Genomic DNA, 17,984 nt, shown 5'->3' on the forward strand with positions numbered 1-17,984 from the left:
GATATCTCACGTACAGATAAACTTGTGTGTGCCAGGGGCTCACAAGTAGTCTCAAAGTATGGAACAGAGTGTAGAACCTCAGAGGGAAGGTGGGGGAGGGTGAGTGGGTGGGAGGTAATCAACCAAAGACCTTGTATGCATGTATGCATAACCCATGGACACAGACAATAGGGTGCTGAAGACCTGGGGCCGGGGGGGTGGTGCAGGCTGGAGGGGGTCAATGGGGGGAAAGGGGCACATATGTAATACTTTCAACAATAAAAAATAATTTTTAAAAAATTTCCATACTGCTTAGACAAAGACTTCGTAAACTGTTCAGCCATTTTGAGAATCTATAGATCCATTCAGAAGACTGTACCAGTGCACATGTACACAGCCTTTGAATGCAATCATAGGCAGGTTCACAGGCCCCACAAAGAAAATCCATACCCCCCCCCCCCCCCCCGCACTCCAGTAAGCAACTGACTTTAGAATGATGCAGTGGTTTTCAGAAACTACACTTTGTAAAGGATTTGAAGTTGGTATAAAACAGATGTTTGCATATATTTAAAAGAGTGGGAGTTTGGGGGTGGGGGGGGAGGAATGGAACATACAAACAAATGCCTTTAGAGGTAAAAGTTGTATGAAAGCCAAGAAAATATTAAAGAAATTTTAAAATGCTGCTGAATGCACACATATTTCTCAAAGGTCCTGTAAACATTGCAACACATTAATCAGGGAATGTCTGAAGGTGCCAAGATACTTTCAGTAACAAACCAGAATTTGATGAAAATGCATTTGCATAGTCTGTAGGGTGGGGGAGAGGGACGTGAAGGGAGAGAGGAAGGAGAGGAGGGGCGCGAGGGAAGAAGGGAAAGAGGAGAAAAAATAAAGAGAAAACTGCACTACCCTTCTCTACTGTAGTTGTGAAATTGCCTTTCCCCCCCCAAAAAAAAGTGTCTGGGAAGACCTAAGGAATATTATTATCAACCTACATAAGGCATGGAGTCCACCCTCTAAACGTTAGTGCTTTTGTGGAGAAGAGAGACAGCACCACGTGCACTTTGTCATCAAGAGAAGAAAAAGAATTGGAGGGAAAGGTGTTATATTGGTCTTAGGCAGACAGGAAACAGAATTACCTCCAAAAGAGTTAAATGCACGCCACTGAAGAAGCTACTTACAGTAGGTAGGGGAAAGGGATGAGCAAGTAGTTATTAATAGATGATAAGGCATAGAAGCTGGCAATAGCTGGAAATCATCATCACCCAAAGGCTGAAGGAGTAAGGGGAGGACAGCATCATGGGAGCCCTCATAAAAAGATGCTGACTCAGAGATGCTGACTCAGCTTCCTGGGCACAGCAAGGCAGAGCTACAGACAGACTGGCCCCGGCAGGGGCCAAAGGAGCTTATCCAGGGACTGTTCTCAACTCTTACATTTCTCTGCTAGAAGGTCAAGAAATTGTTATTGCCGTCCTGATGAAACTCCTTGTTCCGAGGCCTTGAAGGTTATTCTGTACTTATATTAACAGGTGGTTTAATCACACCCAGAGAATGAGATTTTTTCTAAATGTTCGGGTTTGGGTATGGGAGGGGGACTTTGAGAATTCTTTAAGAAAGAGCACTGTACCCCCACTGCCAGGATTGCCCTTGTGTCCATTTATTTTAGAAACCATTGCTGAAGAAAAAGAGAGACGTGGCCATAAATGTTTGAAAGAATTCCATGATGTACCACAGTTTTCTAATCCATTCATCTGCTGATGAGCACTTAGGCTGTTTCCAAATCTTAGCTATGGTAAATTGTGCTGCTATGAACATAGGGGTGCACATATCCTTTCTGATTGGTGTTTCTGGTTTCTTGGGATATATTCCTAGAAGTGGGATCACTGGGTCAAATGGGCGTTCCATTTTTAGTTTTTTGAGGAAACTCCATACTGTTCTCCACAGTGGCTGCACCAGTCTGCATTCCCACCAGCAGTGCACGAGGATTCCTTTTTCTCTGCATCCTCACCAGCACTTGTCATTTGTTGATTTGTTGATGATAGCCATTCTGACAGTGTGAGATGGTACCTCATTGTCATTTTGACTTGCATCTCTTGGATGATTAGTGACTTTGAGCATGTTTTCATATGTCTCTTGGCCTTCCTTATGTCCTCTTTCAAAAAGTATCTATTTAGGTCCGTTGCCCATTTTTTGATTGGGTTGTTTATCTTCCTTTTGTTAAGTTGTATGAGTTCCCTATAAATGTTGGGAGATTAAACCCTTATCGGTGATAACATTGGCAAATATGTTCTCCCATGCAGTGAGCTTTCTTGTTGTTTTGTTGATGGTTTCTTTTGCTGTGCAGAAGCCTTTTATTTTGATGTAGTCCCATTTGTTTATTTTCTCTTTAGTTTCCAATGCCCTAGGAGCAATATCGGTGAAGAAATTGCTTTGGCATGTGTCTGAGATTTTGTTGCCTTTGGATTCCTCTAGTATTTTTATGGTTTCCTGTCTTACAGTTAGTCCTTTATCCATTTTGAGTTTATTTTTGTGTATGGTGTAAGTTGGTGGTCTAGTTTCATTATTTTGCATGTATCTGTCCAATTTTCCCAACACCATTTATTGAAGAGACTGTCTTGACTCCATTGTATGTTCTTGCCTCCTTTGTCAAATATTAATTGAGCATATTGGTTCCGGTCGATTTTAGGGTTCTCTATTCTGTTTCATTGATCTATACATCTACACAATGGAATACTATGCTGCTCTAAAAAAGAAGGAATTCTTACCATTTGCAACAGCATGGATGGAACTGGAGAGCATTATGCTAAGTGAAATAAGCCAGTCAATGAAAGAAAAATACCACATGAACTCACTCATTTATGGATAATAAAGACCATTATAAACTGATGAACAAAAATAGATACAGAGGCAGAGCAGCATCGAACAGACTGTCAAACTACAGCGAGAAGGCCATGGAGGGTTGGGGGGGGGTAAGAGATCAACTGAAGGACTTGTATGCATGCATATAAGCATAACCAATGGACACAAGACACTGGGGGGTAGGGGAGGCCAGGGGAAGGTCAAGGGTGGGGGGAGACATATGTAATACTCTTTGTAATACTTTAAGCAATAAAACAAAAATTAAAAAAAAGAAGAATTCCACGAGTAGCCAGTGGTGGCCATGAACATATGGCCTTCCCAGCTATTTGGACTCGGCTCCAGCCGGGTCTTTTCACTGCAGCTAAACCCCATCATTATGTATTTGCTGCTCCAGTTTCACTGGGAAGTCTGTGTTCAGAGCCAAAGTATGTTGATAAAATGTTGAGTGATGGCACAACAAATAAAAAGAACTAAAGTTCAAAGACTGCATGGCAAAAAGCCTGTCCCAGACTTGTAGATGAGAAAGAAGGAATTTCTAATCGAGAAAGCATTGTTTCATTGTCATTAACATTCTTAAAGGTCTCGATGTTTAAGGGGATTCTTGAAACATTGTGCTTGGAAAAGAAGGCATGCTGACTTAAATACATTCTCTTTTTAAAAAATAACTTTATTTTTATTGTTGACACTATTACAGATGCCCCCATTTCCCCCCCGCCCCTTTGCCCACCTCCACCCAGCCCCTCTCCCCCTTCCCTCTGGCACTCACCACACTGTTTGTCTTTGTACATTTTCGTTTTAAAGTACAAGGATGTAATTTGTAATTTGTGCAAGTTGATCTCAGACTTGAGTGACACAGATAATCTTTTAGGACAGCGGTCGCCAACCCGGGTCCGTGAGGTCCGAAAGGTTGGTAACCACTGTTTTAGGGTATGAGTATTTTTCTTTTCTTTTCAATATGGTTATTGATTTTAGAAAGAGGGAGGGAGAGAGAGAAACATTGATCAGTTGCCTCCCATACACACCCCAAATGGGGATTGAACCCAAAACCTTTTGGCATATGGGACAATACTCTAACCAACTGAGCCACCCAGCCAGGGCAGGTATGAGTATTTTTCTATATTGTAAATGTATACTTTTCATGGTGGAAAATGCAGAAAAGCATGAAGTATAACATAAAGTATTATCTATGACCCTATTACTTAGAAGTAATGACTATTAATTTGTGTGTTTTTTTATTCTGTGGAATGCATGTGTATCCTTAAAATGAAATTATGATTTTGTGATTCTTCAATTATATTTCCAAATTGCTTCCCAGACATTTTGCACAAATTTTTATTTCCATTAGGAATATGTTAGTTTGTCTCATATCCTTGTTAGCCTTAAGGGTAATTTCCCAATTTTATAAATAATGATTAGTAAGATTGAACTTTATTCGTTTATTGACCATTTTCCTGTTGAATTATTTATCCATCCCTTTTGCCTATTTTATGGGGTAATTAAGTTTTGGTGTTTTTTGTTTTGTTTGTTTATAGGAGTTCTTTGTATAGAAACAAATTTATTTAAGATGAAATTTCTTGTTAGAAAGGCTAGGACTGACTGGTCACCCTTATCAGGCGATGTTTATTTCTGTGATGTTTGGTGAGAAGCCCCTGTCTTCTCACTCTCAGAAGAAAAGCCCATTTTAAAATACCTCTCAAATTTTTTATTATTTAAGATATTTAAGCAGGAATAATTTATTTGGATAAATATTTGGTGGATCCTGATTTAGGAATTGTTAGGCTTTAAGGTAAATTTAGAGATTTTTCTTAAGAAAAATAACCATTTTGAAGTTATTTGATCATTTAAATTATATTTTCCCCCAAAATATGTAAAGTTCTTAGAATTGAGAGATTACGTCTTTGCTTCCTACTTACTCCAAAAAGATACCAAAAAAGTGTGAGAGAAGCAAATAATATAGTTTTATTAGACAGGGCTGTGTCTGTTTTCAGTATACGCGGCTGCATAAAACAACTATGAACAGCTTTCAGTGAGAAAGTGGGAGTAAGAAGAAAGGATTGGCAGATTCTAAGTAATTTCTAAGTAATTTCTTTAAGGCTCATTTACCTAATATTAAGTACTTTTAATTTTTGTGAAAATCACTACCTTCTTGAGATGATAAACACTCTTGAACCCCTGGAGTTGTATGAACCCTTCATTTACCGCTTCAGTGCAACCTGTAAAGCTTTCTCACCAGATCTTACGGGAAGGGTGAGAAAGGTGGAGACTTTTCATGCTGGTCTCAAGCCGCTAAGTTATTTTTAGAACTCAATCCCTAAGTGTTTGCCTGTTTCTTATGTACACCCTTGATTGTGCCTTCAAACGACAGAATTTCTGGTTTTCAAATGTCTTCTCTTAGTGGGCCGGAAATGAAGCAGAGAGATCACGTATGTGGCAGGATGTGGTCCAGTCTTCATCCACAGGACTTTCCTTGTCTAATGTGTGAACCCTTAAACCCATGGCAGCTTTTCCGTGATGGCAGCCGCAGTGGCGTGTTAGGCTGTCTCCCGAATGGTCCCAGCTGTTGTGAAAGGGACCATCTGCCCTGGCCACAGATTCCAGTGCCGTGAGCTTAGCCCACAGGCACACCGCTGGGAGCTGCCCTGTGCGCTGTGAACATCAGTATTCCTTGGAGAGAGAAGGAAGATTAGTCAGTTCTGGCTCCTAGAAATTCTTGCATAACGTGCTGTTATCTCAGCACAGTTCTCTGGGGATGCTCCCTGAAGGTTTGGGACTCCAATCTCACTCCACAGGGCCTGTGTGCAGCTCAGCTTGCTTGCACATGCTCCTTCCTCATCCTGGGCCCTTGCGTTATTGCTTCTGCCGTGCCGTGTGCGTGGGCTTTCTTCCCATTGTGACCGGCATGACCATCTGCAGCTCATGCACGTGTGAACATCCTCCCTTGCAGTAACCTCTGCACGGCCCCTGCTGTAGGTAGACCTGCTGTAAACAAACCACGCAGAAGAGTCCAGCTCTCCGCCTGGCACTTCGCTTCCTCTCCTCCCCCTTCCCAGAATCCTCCTCCTTATCTCTGGAGTATAGAGCTTGGATGCCAGAAGGCTTGGAGAAACGGATGGAGTGAGGCTTTGTGTTTTTAACTTTGTTTTTCCACCCTCTCTTGTGCTGTGGATTTTGTTCTGCCCCCCTTCTACCTGAATAGCAACTCAGCGGTTATGCTTGGAGTTTAGTTTACATGGCATGAGATAAGGTGGTTTATAAGATAAGACCGTCTACCCTTTTCCAATTCTCACACTCCCTAAATACATCTGGTTTTGATTATTTCATCTGTTAGGCCTTGAGTTTGCTTATTGCTCTGTTTGCATTTCGTTGTTCTTCTCTGAGATTATTTCTCGGTTTTTGCTGAGTCCCTGTAACTCTGTTTCTGATGAATAAACAGCTCTGATAGGGCACACACGGAATCTTACCAGACAAGAGGCATGTGCCCGGTGTACCACTTCCCTCCCGTACCCTCATTTTCTCCTGAAGTGGACACATCAGTGGAGAACCATTAGACTAGCTTATTATCATTGTATTTGGACTCTTTTATTGGTGATTATGTTGGAAATGCTGGTATTCCATCGGCAGAAAGCTCTTGTAGCGAGCTTCGAATTTTCCCAAGCTGACGGCTCTTTTCTACCTTGTCGATAGCAGTGCCCACAAGCTCCTCCTCGGGTGTGAACGACCCTTTCCTTTTGTTCAGCAAGAACTTGCCGAAGGTGGATTGCCCTAGGGGTGCAGGCAGCTCATCTCCAGACATTGCCAAATAGTTGCGCTGAAACACATCTTGAGGAACTTGCTGTACGTTAGCTTTACATTTGCTCACGGCACTCAGGCCCCTCTCATGTCAAGCATATGCGCTCCGTTGGCTATCGAGCTTCATTCTGCTCAGTGGAATTTTGATAGGAAGTTCTCTCGGGCATTATGGTAGGTAAGCTGATTGTGGGTACCTATGGAAATAGTTTTTCTCATGAAAACGAGGTTTTTGAGTTTAAAATGCATGTGCTTTTGCACTTTACTGTCCATGTCCCTTCTCTTCCTATTAACTAGTGAGGAGGTTAACCTTTTCTGTTTTAAGATAAGGGTGACTTTGCCTTATCCGAAAGCAGCGTAGTCTGTGTAGGGCATGCCCACAGCAGGTACACCTGCTTTCTCTCCATCCCAGTTGTTATATCACATGTGTTATGGCTGCTCACCAACATTTTGCCTTAACGACGTGTAGCTTGGGCTCTTCTGCCACCTCCCCAAATATAGTCTTTGCCCTTTTATTCTAACTCAGTGTATTGGAATTCTTGTTGGCAAACGGTATTCTTTGAGAGAATCTGGATTCTAGATTACTGGCTATAAAATAAGCTGAAAGTACATTGACTTCCTGTCATTCTGTTCTGTTCTTTAAAAATCATTTCCAGTCAGGTTTAATGAGTCCGTTCAGGTTTTCTCCATCTCTTGATAAAGTGTATATCTTCCCGTATAGAATGTGATACTGGTCTGTTGTTTGACCTGCGTAACATTTTTGTTTGTTTGTTTGTTTATAAAGGACAACCTATTTCTCAAGAGGTCAGAGGGAAACTCTTTTGTTTCACAGGAAAATATGGGCTGTGGCCAGTTGACTGTGAGTTGAATTCATTTTGCTGATCAGCATAGTGACTTGCCAACGTAAAGGAAAAGTGATCGAAGTAGCAGACGTATTGGATGGTATCAATGTTGAACTGGGACGTGGCTCAAATAGGGTTTGAAGTAGATCCCATCTCTGTACGGGGTTGTCACTGCGTTTGTTTTGGGTCTGCAAGCACATTATTTGGGAAATGCCAGCGGGGTGAGCACTGGAATTCATCCATGTTGAAACAGAATTGCCCATTCCTGGAGTGTGCCCAACAGAAGGGAGGCCCGAGCTGCCATCTGTGAAGCCGGCCGTGGGTCCCGCACAAGGTTCAGAAGCGAATCCTCCTCCGTTCGGCAGCAGATTGCTGTTTCAGACATGCGCGCTTACCGCCTGCACCTTATGGTTCTAGGAACAGTTTAGATGGTGATCTCTTTGGTGAGCTACTTATCTTGAGATACCAGAACATTGGAAAATAAAGTTCTTTATGACTTCAGTCTTATTTAAGAACCTTATAGTACTGCTTTATGTTAAAGAAATTTAGATTTATAAGAAAGTATAAGAATGATATGACCAACTTCTCTCTCTCTCTCTCTCTTTATTTCTTTTTTAAATAAATATATTTTATTGATTTTTTACAGAGAGGAAGGGAGAGGGATAGAGAGTTAGAAACATCGATGAGAGAGAAACATCGATCAGCTGCCTCCTGCACACCTCCTACTGGGGATGTGCCCGCAACATGCCCTTGACCGGAATCGAACCTGGGACCCTTCAGTCCGCAGGCCGACGCTCTATCCACTGAGCCAAACCAGTTAGGGCTATTTCTCTATTTCTTTCTATATTCTAAAGACCCAGCAACTTTTCTATAGGAACAGAGCTTCTTTGTAGCTTACTTGGGATTCCGACCTTGTATCACAGCTGTGGGATCTACGTATTTCCCCCCAACACGAAGGGAAGCTAGCCTATTGCAGAGTCAGAGTCATACCCTTAATGCAGTCTGTGGCTTTCCGTAGCATTTCCCTACGTGATCCAAGCCGGCCAGTGCCTTGGAGATGTCTGGGGCTTTTGCTGAGACTTGATGTACCAGTATATTGGCGGCTTGACAGAATCCTTACCCCAGAGCCACAGTCTTCCTTATGTATAAAAAATGGTCATTTCCACTTTGGAACTGCTTGCCAGCTGTGGACGTATTCACAGTGATTCCAGGGATTTCGGTGGAGGTTGGGGGTGAACACTGACCACTCGCAAAAGTGTTGATGGACCCAGCCCCAGCCATGTCCTTGGTTAGACAGTTTTCAAGTCTAAGACTCGTTAAGAACGTGAAATAAAAGTGAGAAGAGCTCTGAGCCAGGGGAAAGTGAATTCTGTGCACCGGTCTCTTCTGAGGAATTTAAGGCCAGTCTGACAGGTTTGTTTATGTGCAAAAAACCATCCCCAGTTTCAGGTCATGACATGGAACTTCTCCCCATGAGTAAAAGTGCAGCTCTGATATGATGTCGTTTATTTGTGGGCTTTGTGGGTGGGAGGAGTTGGGTTAGTCCAACAAAGAATTTGCTGCTGTTTTCTCTCTCTCCAGGAGAACGTGCTGAGAATGAAAGCATTACTTAGAATCTGGGGCATTGACTCTTTCGCTCAGCAGCACTCAGTCATGGAGACAGGAACGTAGCTACAAACAGATGATTGGTGAAATACTGAAGGCTTAAATTCATCGTGTGGCAATAGGGCATTACTTTCTACAGCATGATAAATACAATGAAATGGTTGACACGGCTTTTTCCATAGAATTTGCTGTGGGAAAGGCATGAACTGGGAAGGAGGTTTAAGCTTGGGAAGAGGAGGAAAGGCAACAAAATATTTACCAACATTTCCAGGAATGGGATGTTTTAAGGATGGGAAAGTAGAGAGTAGACCCCAAGGTACCAAGAGATAATCTTTCATACCCACAACTAAAACTTCACTTAAGTTCTTGTGAACATCCCAACTACTTTTACTGAAAGTAGGGTTTTTAGCATGTGTTCTTATGAAAACAGTTGTTGGCTTAGCAAGTCCTTATGAATATATGAAAGGGATTAAAAACCTTTTTGCTCAGAGGTTTAGCTCTTTTTTGGTGTCTACATATAAAATACCCTTGTCCACATCCAGGTCCACAGCTTCTCATTACTCAGTGAAGGCTGGATCGCGTCTGGTGTTCCTCTCTTTCACGGAGATGTAAGAAGATTGATGGGTCAGAAATGTAAAACTCTAGATGGCTATTTGAAACTTCTCTGTATTTTTATAGAAGTAATAAGATCAAAGTATTTACAGTCAAATCTCTTGGGAAGTGCCCACTATATCCCAAAATAGGGGAGCTGGCAGTCCGTTCAGCAACAGCTTACTGAGTATCTGCTATTTGTTCGGCACTGTGGGAGTTACAAAACTAATCAAGACAGTCTTGTATTCAGGGAGTGTAAGCAATGAATATTATTTTTATTTTTTAATATGTTTTCATTGATTTTTTTTTTTTTTAGAGAGAGAGGAAGGAAGAATAGAGAGAAACCTCGATGTGAGAGAAACATCTATCAGCTGCCTCCTGCACACCCCCTACTGGGGATTGAGCCTGCAACTCGGGCATGTGCCCTGACTGGGAATCGAACAGGTGACCTATTGGTTCATAGGTAGATTGCTCAACCACTGAGCAACACTGGCCAGGCTTATTTTTAGAGCAAATGTCTCAAAACTTTCATGCCCAAATTGGAGTTGTCTTTCAAAGCAATAAATTTGGGGGAGGGGGAGACTATACATTTATTGCCTATTTTTCTGTCATCTTCCAACAGTCTTCATAGCTGACATTTTCCTTGTTTTCATGATTATTCATATGGTTAATACTTTGATTATTCTTGTCTCCATCAAGTATTTCCAGAATGAGTCTGAATGAAACCTTAGTCCCCTGTGGTATCACATGGGCATGCTTGAACTGCAAGCTGTAACACTCAGAAAGCCGGGAACTGTGTTTCAGGATTTGAGATGAGCACATTAGGGTCGGTGTAGAATAAGAGCTCACATCCTGTAGATATTTTTTAAGCAAGGCCAAAAGGGGGGGTGAAAAATACACTTTGCAATCTAACTCAGGATTTTGTCAGGTTTGTTTTTCTCTTTACTTTTGAGACTTGATTATCTAAAGAACCATTTTCCCAACAAATGCTGCCTTGGGTCTGGAGACAGTTTGAAGTGACTATGTCTCTATTTGTAACCCTGAATGATTTAAAATTTTGGTCACTAGATGGTGCTCTTTCACTTTGAAATAAAATGTTATTTAAAAGTTTTTTTTATTGAATTTATTGAAGTGGTGTTTAATAAAATTACATGGGTTTCAGGTGTACAATTCTATAATACATCATCTGTATGTTGTATTGGGTGTTCTCCATCCCAAGTCAAGTCTCCTTCCATCTCCATTTATCCCCCCTTTCCCCTCTTCTACATCCCTCACCTCCCCTTTCCCTCTGGTAATCAACATACTGCTTGTTGTCTGTGTCTGTGAGGTTTTTTTCCTTTGCTTAAGTCCTTCACTGTTTTCACCCAGGCCCCCAAACCCCCTCCGCTCTGACAGTTGCAGTCTGTTCTCTGTATCTATGTTTTTGTTTTGTCTGTTAGTTTATTTTGTTCATTAGATTAATACTCTCTAGAGATCCAGCCATGCTGTCATAAAAGGTAAGACCTTTTTTATGGCTGAGTGGTATTCCATTGTGTAAATGTACTACAGCTTTTTTACCCATTCATTTACTGATGGGCACTTGGGCTGCTTCCAAATCTTGGCTTTTATAAATAACACTTCAGTAAGCATAGGGTTGCATATATTCTTTCAAATTCGTGTTTTGGGTTTTTCGGGAAAATTCTCAGAAGTGGAATCACCGGGTCACAAGGCAGTTCCATTTTAAATTTTTTGAGGTAACTCCATACTGCTTTCCACTGTGGTTACACCAATCTGCATTTCCAGCAACAGTGCATCCTTGTATTTCTCTGATTATTAATGATGTTGAGCATCTTTTCATATGTCTATTGGCCATTTGTATGTCCTCTTTAGAGAAGTGTCTATTCAGGCCTGTGCCCATTTTTTAATTGGATTGTTTTCTTGGTGTTGAGTTATATAAGTTCTTTATAAATTTTGGATATTAATCCCTTATCAGATGTATCATTGGCAAATATGTTCTCCCATTCAATGAGTTGTCTTTTCATTTTGTTGATGGTTTTCTTTGCTGTGCAAAAACTTTTTAGTTTGATGAAGTCCCATTTGTTTATTTTTTGTTTCCCTTGCCCAAGGAGATATATCAGAAAAAATATTGCTAAGAGAGATGTCTGAGATTTTACTGCCCATGTTTTCTTGTAGGATTTTTATGGTTTTAGTTCTAACATTTAAGTTTTTAATCCATTTTGAGTATATTCTTATGTGTGGTGTAAAAAGGTGGTCTAGTTTCATTTTTTTTGCACATATCTGTCCTGTTTTCCCAACAACATTTATTGAATAGACTCTTTACCCCATTGCATGTTTTTGCCTCCTTTGTCAAATATTAATTGACCATAACGGTGGAGTTTTGGGGGGCTCTCTATGCTGTTTCCTTGATCTGTATGTCTGTTTTCATGCCAGTACCATGCTGTTTTGATTACTATGGCCTTGCAGTATAGTTCAATATCAGGTAACATGATTCTTCCAACTTTGTTCTTCTTTCTCAAGATTGATTTGGCTATTTGGAGTCTTTTGTAGTTCCATATAAATTTTTGGAATATTCTAGTTCTGTGATATATGCCATTGACATCTTGGTAGGAATTGCGTCTTGGTAGGAATTGTATTTTACCCAATACTTTGGTTTGGGTAAAATACACCTTTTAATGATGTTAATTCTTACTATCTGTTAACACAGTTTATGCTTCTACTTATTTGTATCTTCTTCAATTTCTTTCTTCAGTGTCTTGTAATTTTCCAAGTCAGGTCTTTTACATCCTTGGTTAAAGTTATTCCTAGTTTGTTTGTTTTTTTAATGCAATTGTAAATGGGATTGTTTTTTTTAGTTTCCCTTTTTAATAGTTCATTATTGGTGTATAAAAATGCAACTGATTTCTGGATATTTATTTTGTGTCCTACTTTACGGAATTTATTAGTTCTAGTAGGTGTTTTTTGGTGGAAACTTTTAGGGTTCTCTATATACAGTATCATGTCATTTGCAAATAATGACAGTTTTGCTTCTTCCTTTCCAATTTGGATGTCTTCTATTTCTTTTTCTTGTCTGATTGCTGTGGCTAGGACTTCTGGTACTATGCTGAATAAGGGTGGTGAAAGTGGACATCCCTGTCTTGTTCCTGACCTTAAGGGAAATGCTTGTAGTTTTTGCCCATTGAGTATGATGTTGGCTCTGGTTTTGTCATATATGGCCTTTGTTGAGGTATGTTCCCTCTATTCGCACTTTATCATAAATAGGTACTGGATTTTATCAAATGCTTTTTGTGCATCTGTTGACATGATCATGTAGTTTTTATCCTTCGTTTTGTTTATGTGGTGTATAACATTTATTGATTTATGGATGTTATACCCACCTTATATTCCTGGAATGAATCCCACTTGATCATGGTGTATGGTCTTTTTAATATATTGCTGAGTCTGGTTTGCTAATATTTTGTTGAGAATTTTAGTATATATTGGACTGTAATTTTCTTTGTTTGTTGAGTCTTTATCTGGTTTAGGAATTAGGATAATGTTGGCCTTGTAAAATGAGCTTGGGAGTCTTTACTCCTCTTGTTTTTTTGGAATAGTTTGAGAAGGATAGGTGTTATTTCCTCCTTGAATGTTTGGTAAAATTTACCTGTAAAACCATCCAGTCCAGGACTTTTGTTTGTTGGGAGTATTTAATTACTTCTTCAATTTCACTAGTTGTAGTCTGTCTATTCAGATTCTCTGATTCTTCCTGATTCAGATTTGGAAAATTATATGTTTCTAGGAATTTATCTATTTCATGCAGGTTGTCCTATTTGTTGGCATATAGTTATTTGTAATATTTTCTCATAATCCTTTGTGTTTCTTTGCTGTCAGTTGTTAATTTTCTTTTTTCATTTCTGATTTTACTTTTTGGGTTCTCGTTCTCTCTCCTCTCTCTCTCTCTCTCTCTCTCTCTCTCTCTCTCTCTCTCTCTCTCTTTCTCTCTATGAGCTTGGTTGAAGGTTTGTCAATCTTGTTTATATTTTCAAAGAACCAGCTCTTAATTTTACTGATGTATTTTTTTAAAGTCTGTGTCTCTAGCAGACTCCCATCTCTCCCTGGCAGACAGAATCCCTGCTGATTTTCACAGTCATATGCTATGTGGACATGTATTCCCATCTTTGATGCTCAGGGCTGTGGAGCCTGGCTTGGTGTTAAGATCCCATGCTCCTTAGGTAGAACCTTTGCAGCTGAGATATCCCTTCAGAGTCTCAGCCATCACCCATGAGAGCAGGGCCAGCTCTTTTCATGGCTCCGCCCTTCCTACCAGTCTGATGTGGCTTCTTCTGTAGTTCCTTGGTTAGAGTACTTCTGTTCAGCCAGCTTTTAATTGGTTATTCAGGTTGATTGCTCAATATTTTAGTCGTAATTCTAGTTTGGTCCTGGGTATAGTGAGTGTAACTTCCACCTACTCCACCGCCATATTGGATCTCTAAAATGTATTTTCTACTGAGGCTTTTCTTTTCCGTTTTCTTTATCGTTCCGTTGATGCAGAGATGATGGGAAATCAAATTCTTTTTTTTTTTAATATATTTTTTTATTGATTTTTTACAGAGAGGAAGGGAGAGAGATAGAGAGTTAGAAACATTGATGAGAGAGAAACATCAATCAGCTGCCTCCTGCACATCTCCTACTGGGGATGTGCCCACAACCCAGGTACATGCTGTTGACCGGAATTGAACCCGGGACCTTTCAGTCCACAGGCCGACGCTCTATCCACCGAGCCAAACCGGTTTCGGCGGGAAATCAAATTCTTAAATTGGATCTGAGTTTCTTTTCCCTCTACAGCTGCTAGGAATTTTAATGTGATTATTCAGCCTGTAAACAAATGGGTTTTCAAGTTACCATACCATATATATATTTGGTCCATATATAAGAGACTTCAGTTACATTTTTGATATGGTTTAATCTGCTGTGCCCTTATTTGATGTAAAAATCACTTGGGAAACCAACACAATGCTGATTGCTGGGTCCTGGAGACCCGGGAACCTATATTTTAGCAAGGGCTACACGTCTGGTGAGCAAGCATGTTTTGAGAAGCAGCTGGTTCTTGCCCTGTAGTAGTGAGCACTTTCAGTAGAGATCAGCATCACAGTCAGCCTAGTCAATGTGAAGTTGAAGATAGTTGAGACCAAAATTTTGAATGCAGACAGCTCTTTACCGAAATATCACCTAGAAGAGTTATAATGGATATACTAAGAACTATTGAAGAAAATGCTCTGTTTGTTTACATAAGTGTGTGAAAGTTGGTGGAGAGTCTTCACAGAGAAAACACCTCCCTGTTAGGGTGCATTCAGGATGAACACAAGACCATGATGCCTTCTGTGGAGGCTCTTCCGTGTGGTGGCTGGACATTCATCCTGTCAGACTTCTAAGCCCCTGCCTTAGAATACCTAACACTTAAACATTTTAGACAGTTTTAACCAGTCTTAAGGTCTTTGATCTTTACACTGTCCCTTTGACAGAGCAAGTGTCAGAGGAGGGATTCAAGGAAGGATAAGGAGCCCTGCCCAAGGCCAAGAGCAGCCACCAGGGGACTCAGTCTGGTGGGGATAGATGGAGGGGAGTGGGGCTGATGGCACTGACTTGAACTGAAGCACAGCTGCTGGGATGTCTCTCCAGGAAGCTAGATGCATCCTGAACACTGAAGCTATTGCTCTGTCCTGGTCCTAAGAGCGGGTAGCCTTAGAAAATATTTTCTCCTCCCATTCTTCTCACTCTCTTGCGCTCTCGCTCTCCAATAGCTCAGTTGCACCTTGTAAATATGATGTGCTGATAATGCCATTGCTTTTCAAATGGACTGTGGGATGGGGATGGGTGACTCACAGTATGAGGGCAGTATGTGTAATTTGATTAAAATTCCCACCTGGTGACTGCAACTTCTTATCCTAGAGAATTGATGGTTTAGGAGGAGTCGGGCAGAATTGCTTGTTAGTTGTGAAGGATGCTCGGCCAACATTTTCTGATGCTGCCCCGACCTGAGGTGAAGTACAGTATAGGAAGGACTTGGCAGTCAATAAGATTGGCATCATTAATGATTGTGATGGTGATGGTAAATCATCTGTTATTCAGCTGTATCACTAAGCTAGTGGTGTAGAACTTTTGGCTGATCCCAGAATGGTCTTGGTTTCTGTCAGACTAACCTGTGAGGTACAGAAGCACCTAGATTGCTGGGGAGACTTGAGAATCTGATTAAAGGGAGAACTGCAGAGGCATGTCCCGTCCTGGGCTTTGCTCTGAGTCTCCCTCCACCGGAGGATCCCAGTGTGGCCTCTGCCTCACCTCCTCTAAGCCTTTACTCAGACCTCACTGTCTCAGAGGCTGATGCCCTTACCCCCCGTCCCACAGCTATACTCCTGATCCTCTTGTCTTTTCCCCCTCATAACAGTTATGTTCTAATATGCTAGATAACTTATTCATTTGATTCATGTTTGTCTCCTTGCACAGGGTAAACTTCATGTGGACAGAGGTTGTTTTTCTTCCTTAATAAATCCCCATCCCTAAAATAATGCCCTATTACAGAACAGAGGTTCAGAAAATATATGCCGAATGAATGAATGCTTTCCAGTATAACATTCCATGGCAGTAATAAGCAATAGGTGTAACATAGATTAGTCACTTACTACTGATTCTGAATAAATATTAAATATTCCTGAATGGAGATTAAGTCATCCCCCGGCCCCCTCCCCCCCCATTAACAGTAGTTTCCTCTGTAAACAACCTCACAAAGAAAGCTCTGATGTAGATGAAATGAGTTAATGCACTTAAAGCGTTAGAACGGCCTGGAGTATAGCAAGGGGTCAGTTAATAAATGGAGTTGGTAGACTCGTTTGTTTAAAATATAATTATATGGTGTACTTATTTTTCAATTAAGTCTAAAGTTAAATGGTTTAACCAGTTTTAAGAAGGAAAAGAGCCATAGATGAATGCACAATTTGGGTATTTTTTTACATTCTTGTCTTTATTACAGTGACAACACACTTAGATTGACAAATATTGAATTTATTATGGAATCTCTTATAATGTAACATCAATTTTAAAACAGCTTGGGGGTTTCACATGAGCCTTTTTTTTAAATTTCTTATAGATCCCCATATTAAGGTTTCTGGAAAGAAAGAAGATGTTAAGGAAGCCAAGGAAATGATCATGTCTGTCTTAGACACAAAAGTAAGTGAATGTTAAGGACACTCAGATGTCAGAACCTTGTCTCTGCAAGGGCTGCTTCATGCTGTTATGAAAGAACCATTTGGAGAAGAAAAACCAGGAGAAAGTAATGGTGGGTTTTAAAATAAGCACATGTGATTCTTCAGTGGATGTAAAGTTCTGTTTAAAATCTGAATAGAGTCTCTCTTGCTGGCTGAGTAATGGAATAATATTATATCTGCACGTGTGTATAGATACACACATGTATGTGTATGTGTGCAAATGTATATATGTACATATGTATGTAGTATGTATATGCCATCTTCAGAAATATGATTTTCATAGGACAAGTAATGAAGGTTGTAAGAATTAGCATGTTTGCCTTTATGATGCCAGTAGAAAACCAAAATGATTTTCTGTATAACTCTGTGTGTGATGGCATAAAATTGACACTTTATCTTGTCCATTCTTTCTCTGAAAGTATATGTACGCAGATAATAGGGAAATTTAAGTATTTAAAAATGTACACTCATGTGTGAGTATTTAATTTTAATAAACACTTTAAATCACTTACCTTGATAAGCACTTTAAAAATACTAATTTTTTAATTCTTATAACTTAGCAAAGAGATATTAGGGAATTTAACCAGGGTCCAAGAGCTGATAAGTGAGGAAGGAGGTGGGATTTAAATTTGGTTCTTAATCATTCACTATTTTACCACCTGTTGTTTTATTGAAATGGTTTCTGATCTCTTCCTCTTTCTTTCTTTTCTTGTTCTTTTTTTTTTGTTTTTACTTTAAAGAATTTTTACCTTATAATTATTAGCTATTTTAGAATTTTCACCAAAGAAGAATATCTTCCTGTATTTCAAAGGTTAAACCAAAAGAACTAACTTTAAAAACCAAAGTATTGGATAGATATGTTTAAAATTTAAGAATTGAGAAGATGTAAAACTGTTGAAATTTTTGACTTTTAAATTTTGCTTCTTAAGGACTGAAGAATTTCAGGGAAATTCTTATAAATGAGTAAAGATTTCATGTCAGTCTTTTTAATTTTATAACACTAAATTTCCCAAAATTCAATACATGAATACCAACCAGACCATAATTATTATGTCTTAGAATTTTACATTTTTCTTTAATATAA

General features: G+C 39.9%; 1 protein-coding gene across 1 annotated transcript in view; it reads left to right on the forward strand.

The window, feature by feature from the left end:
- The window catches only part of BICC1 (BicC family RNA binding protein 1), a 67,657-nt gene that overhangs the window by 15,998 nt on the left and 33,675 nt on the right, over positions 1–17,984 (forward strand). The window contains exon 4 of the mRNA XM_023744370.1: positions 16,783–16,862. Within this exon, the coding sequence (XP_023600138.1) occupies positions 16,783–16,862 (80 nt within the window). The remainder of the gene's footprint in view (positions 1–16,782; positions 16,863–17,984) is intronic.

Source organism: Myotis lucifugus, unplaced genomic scaffold, assembly GCF_000147115.1.
Source record: "Myotis lucifugus unplaced genomic scaffold, Myoluc2.0 scaffold_455, whole genome shotgun sequence".
Lineage (NCBI taxonomy): Eukaryota > Metazoa > Chordata > Mammalia > Chiroptera > Vespertilionidae > Myotis > Myotis lucifugus.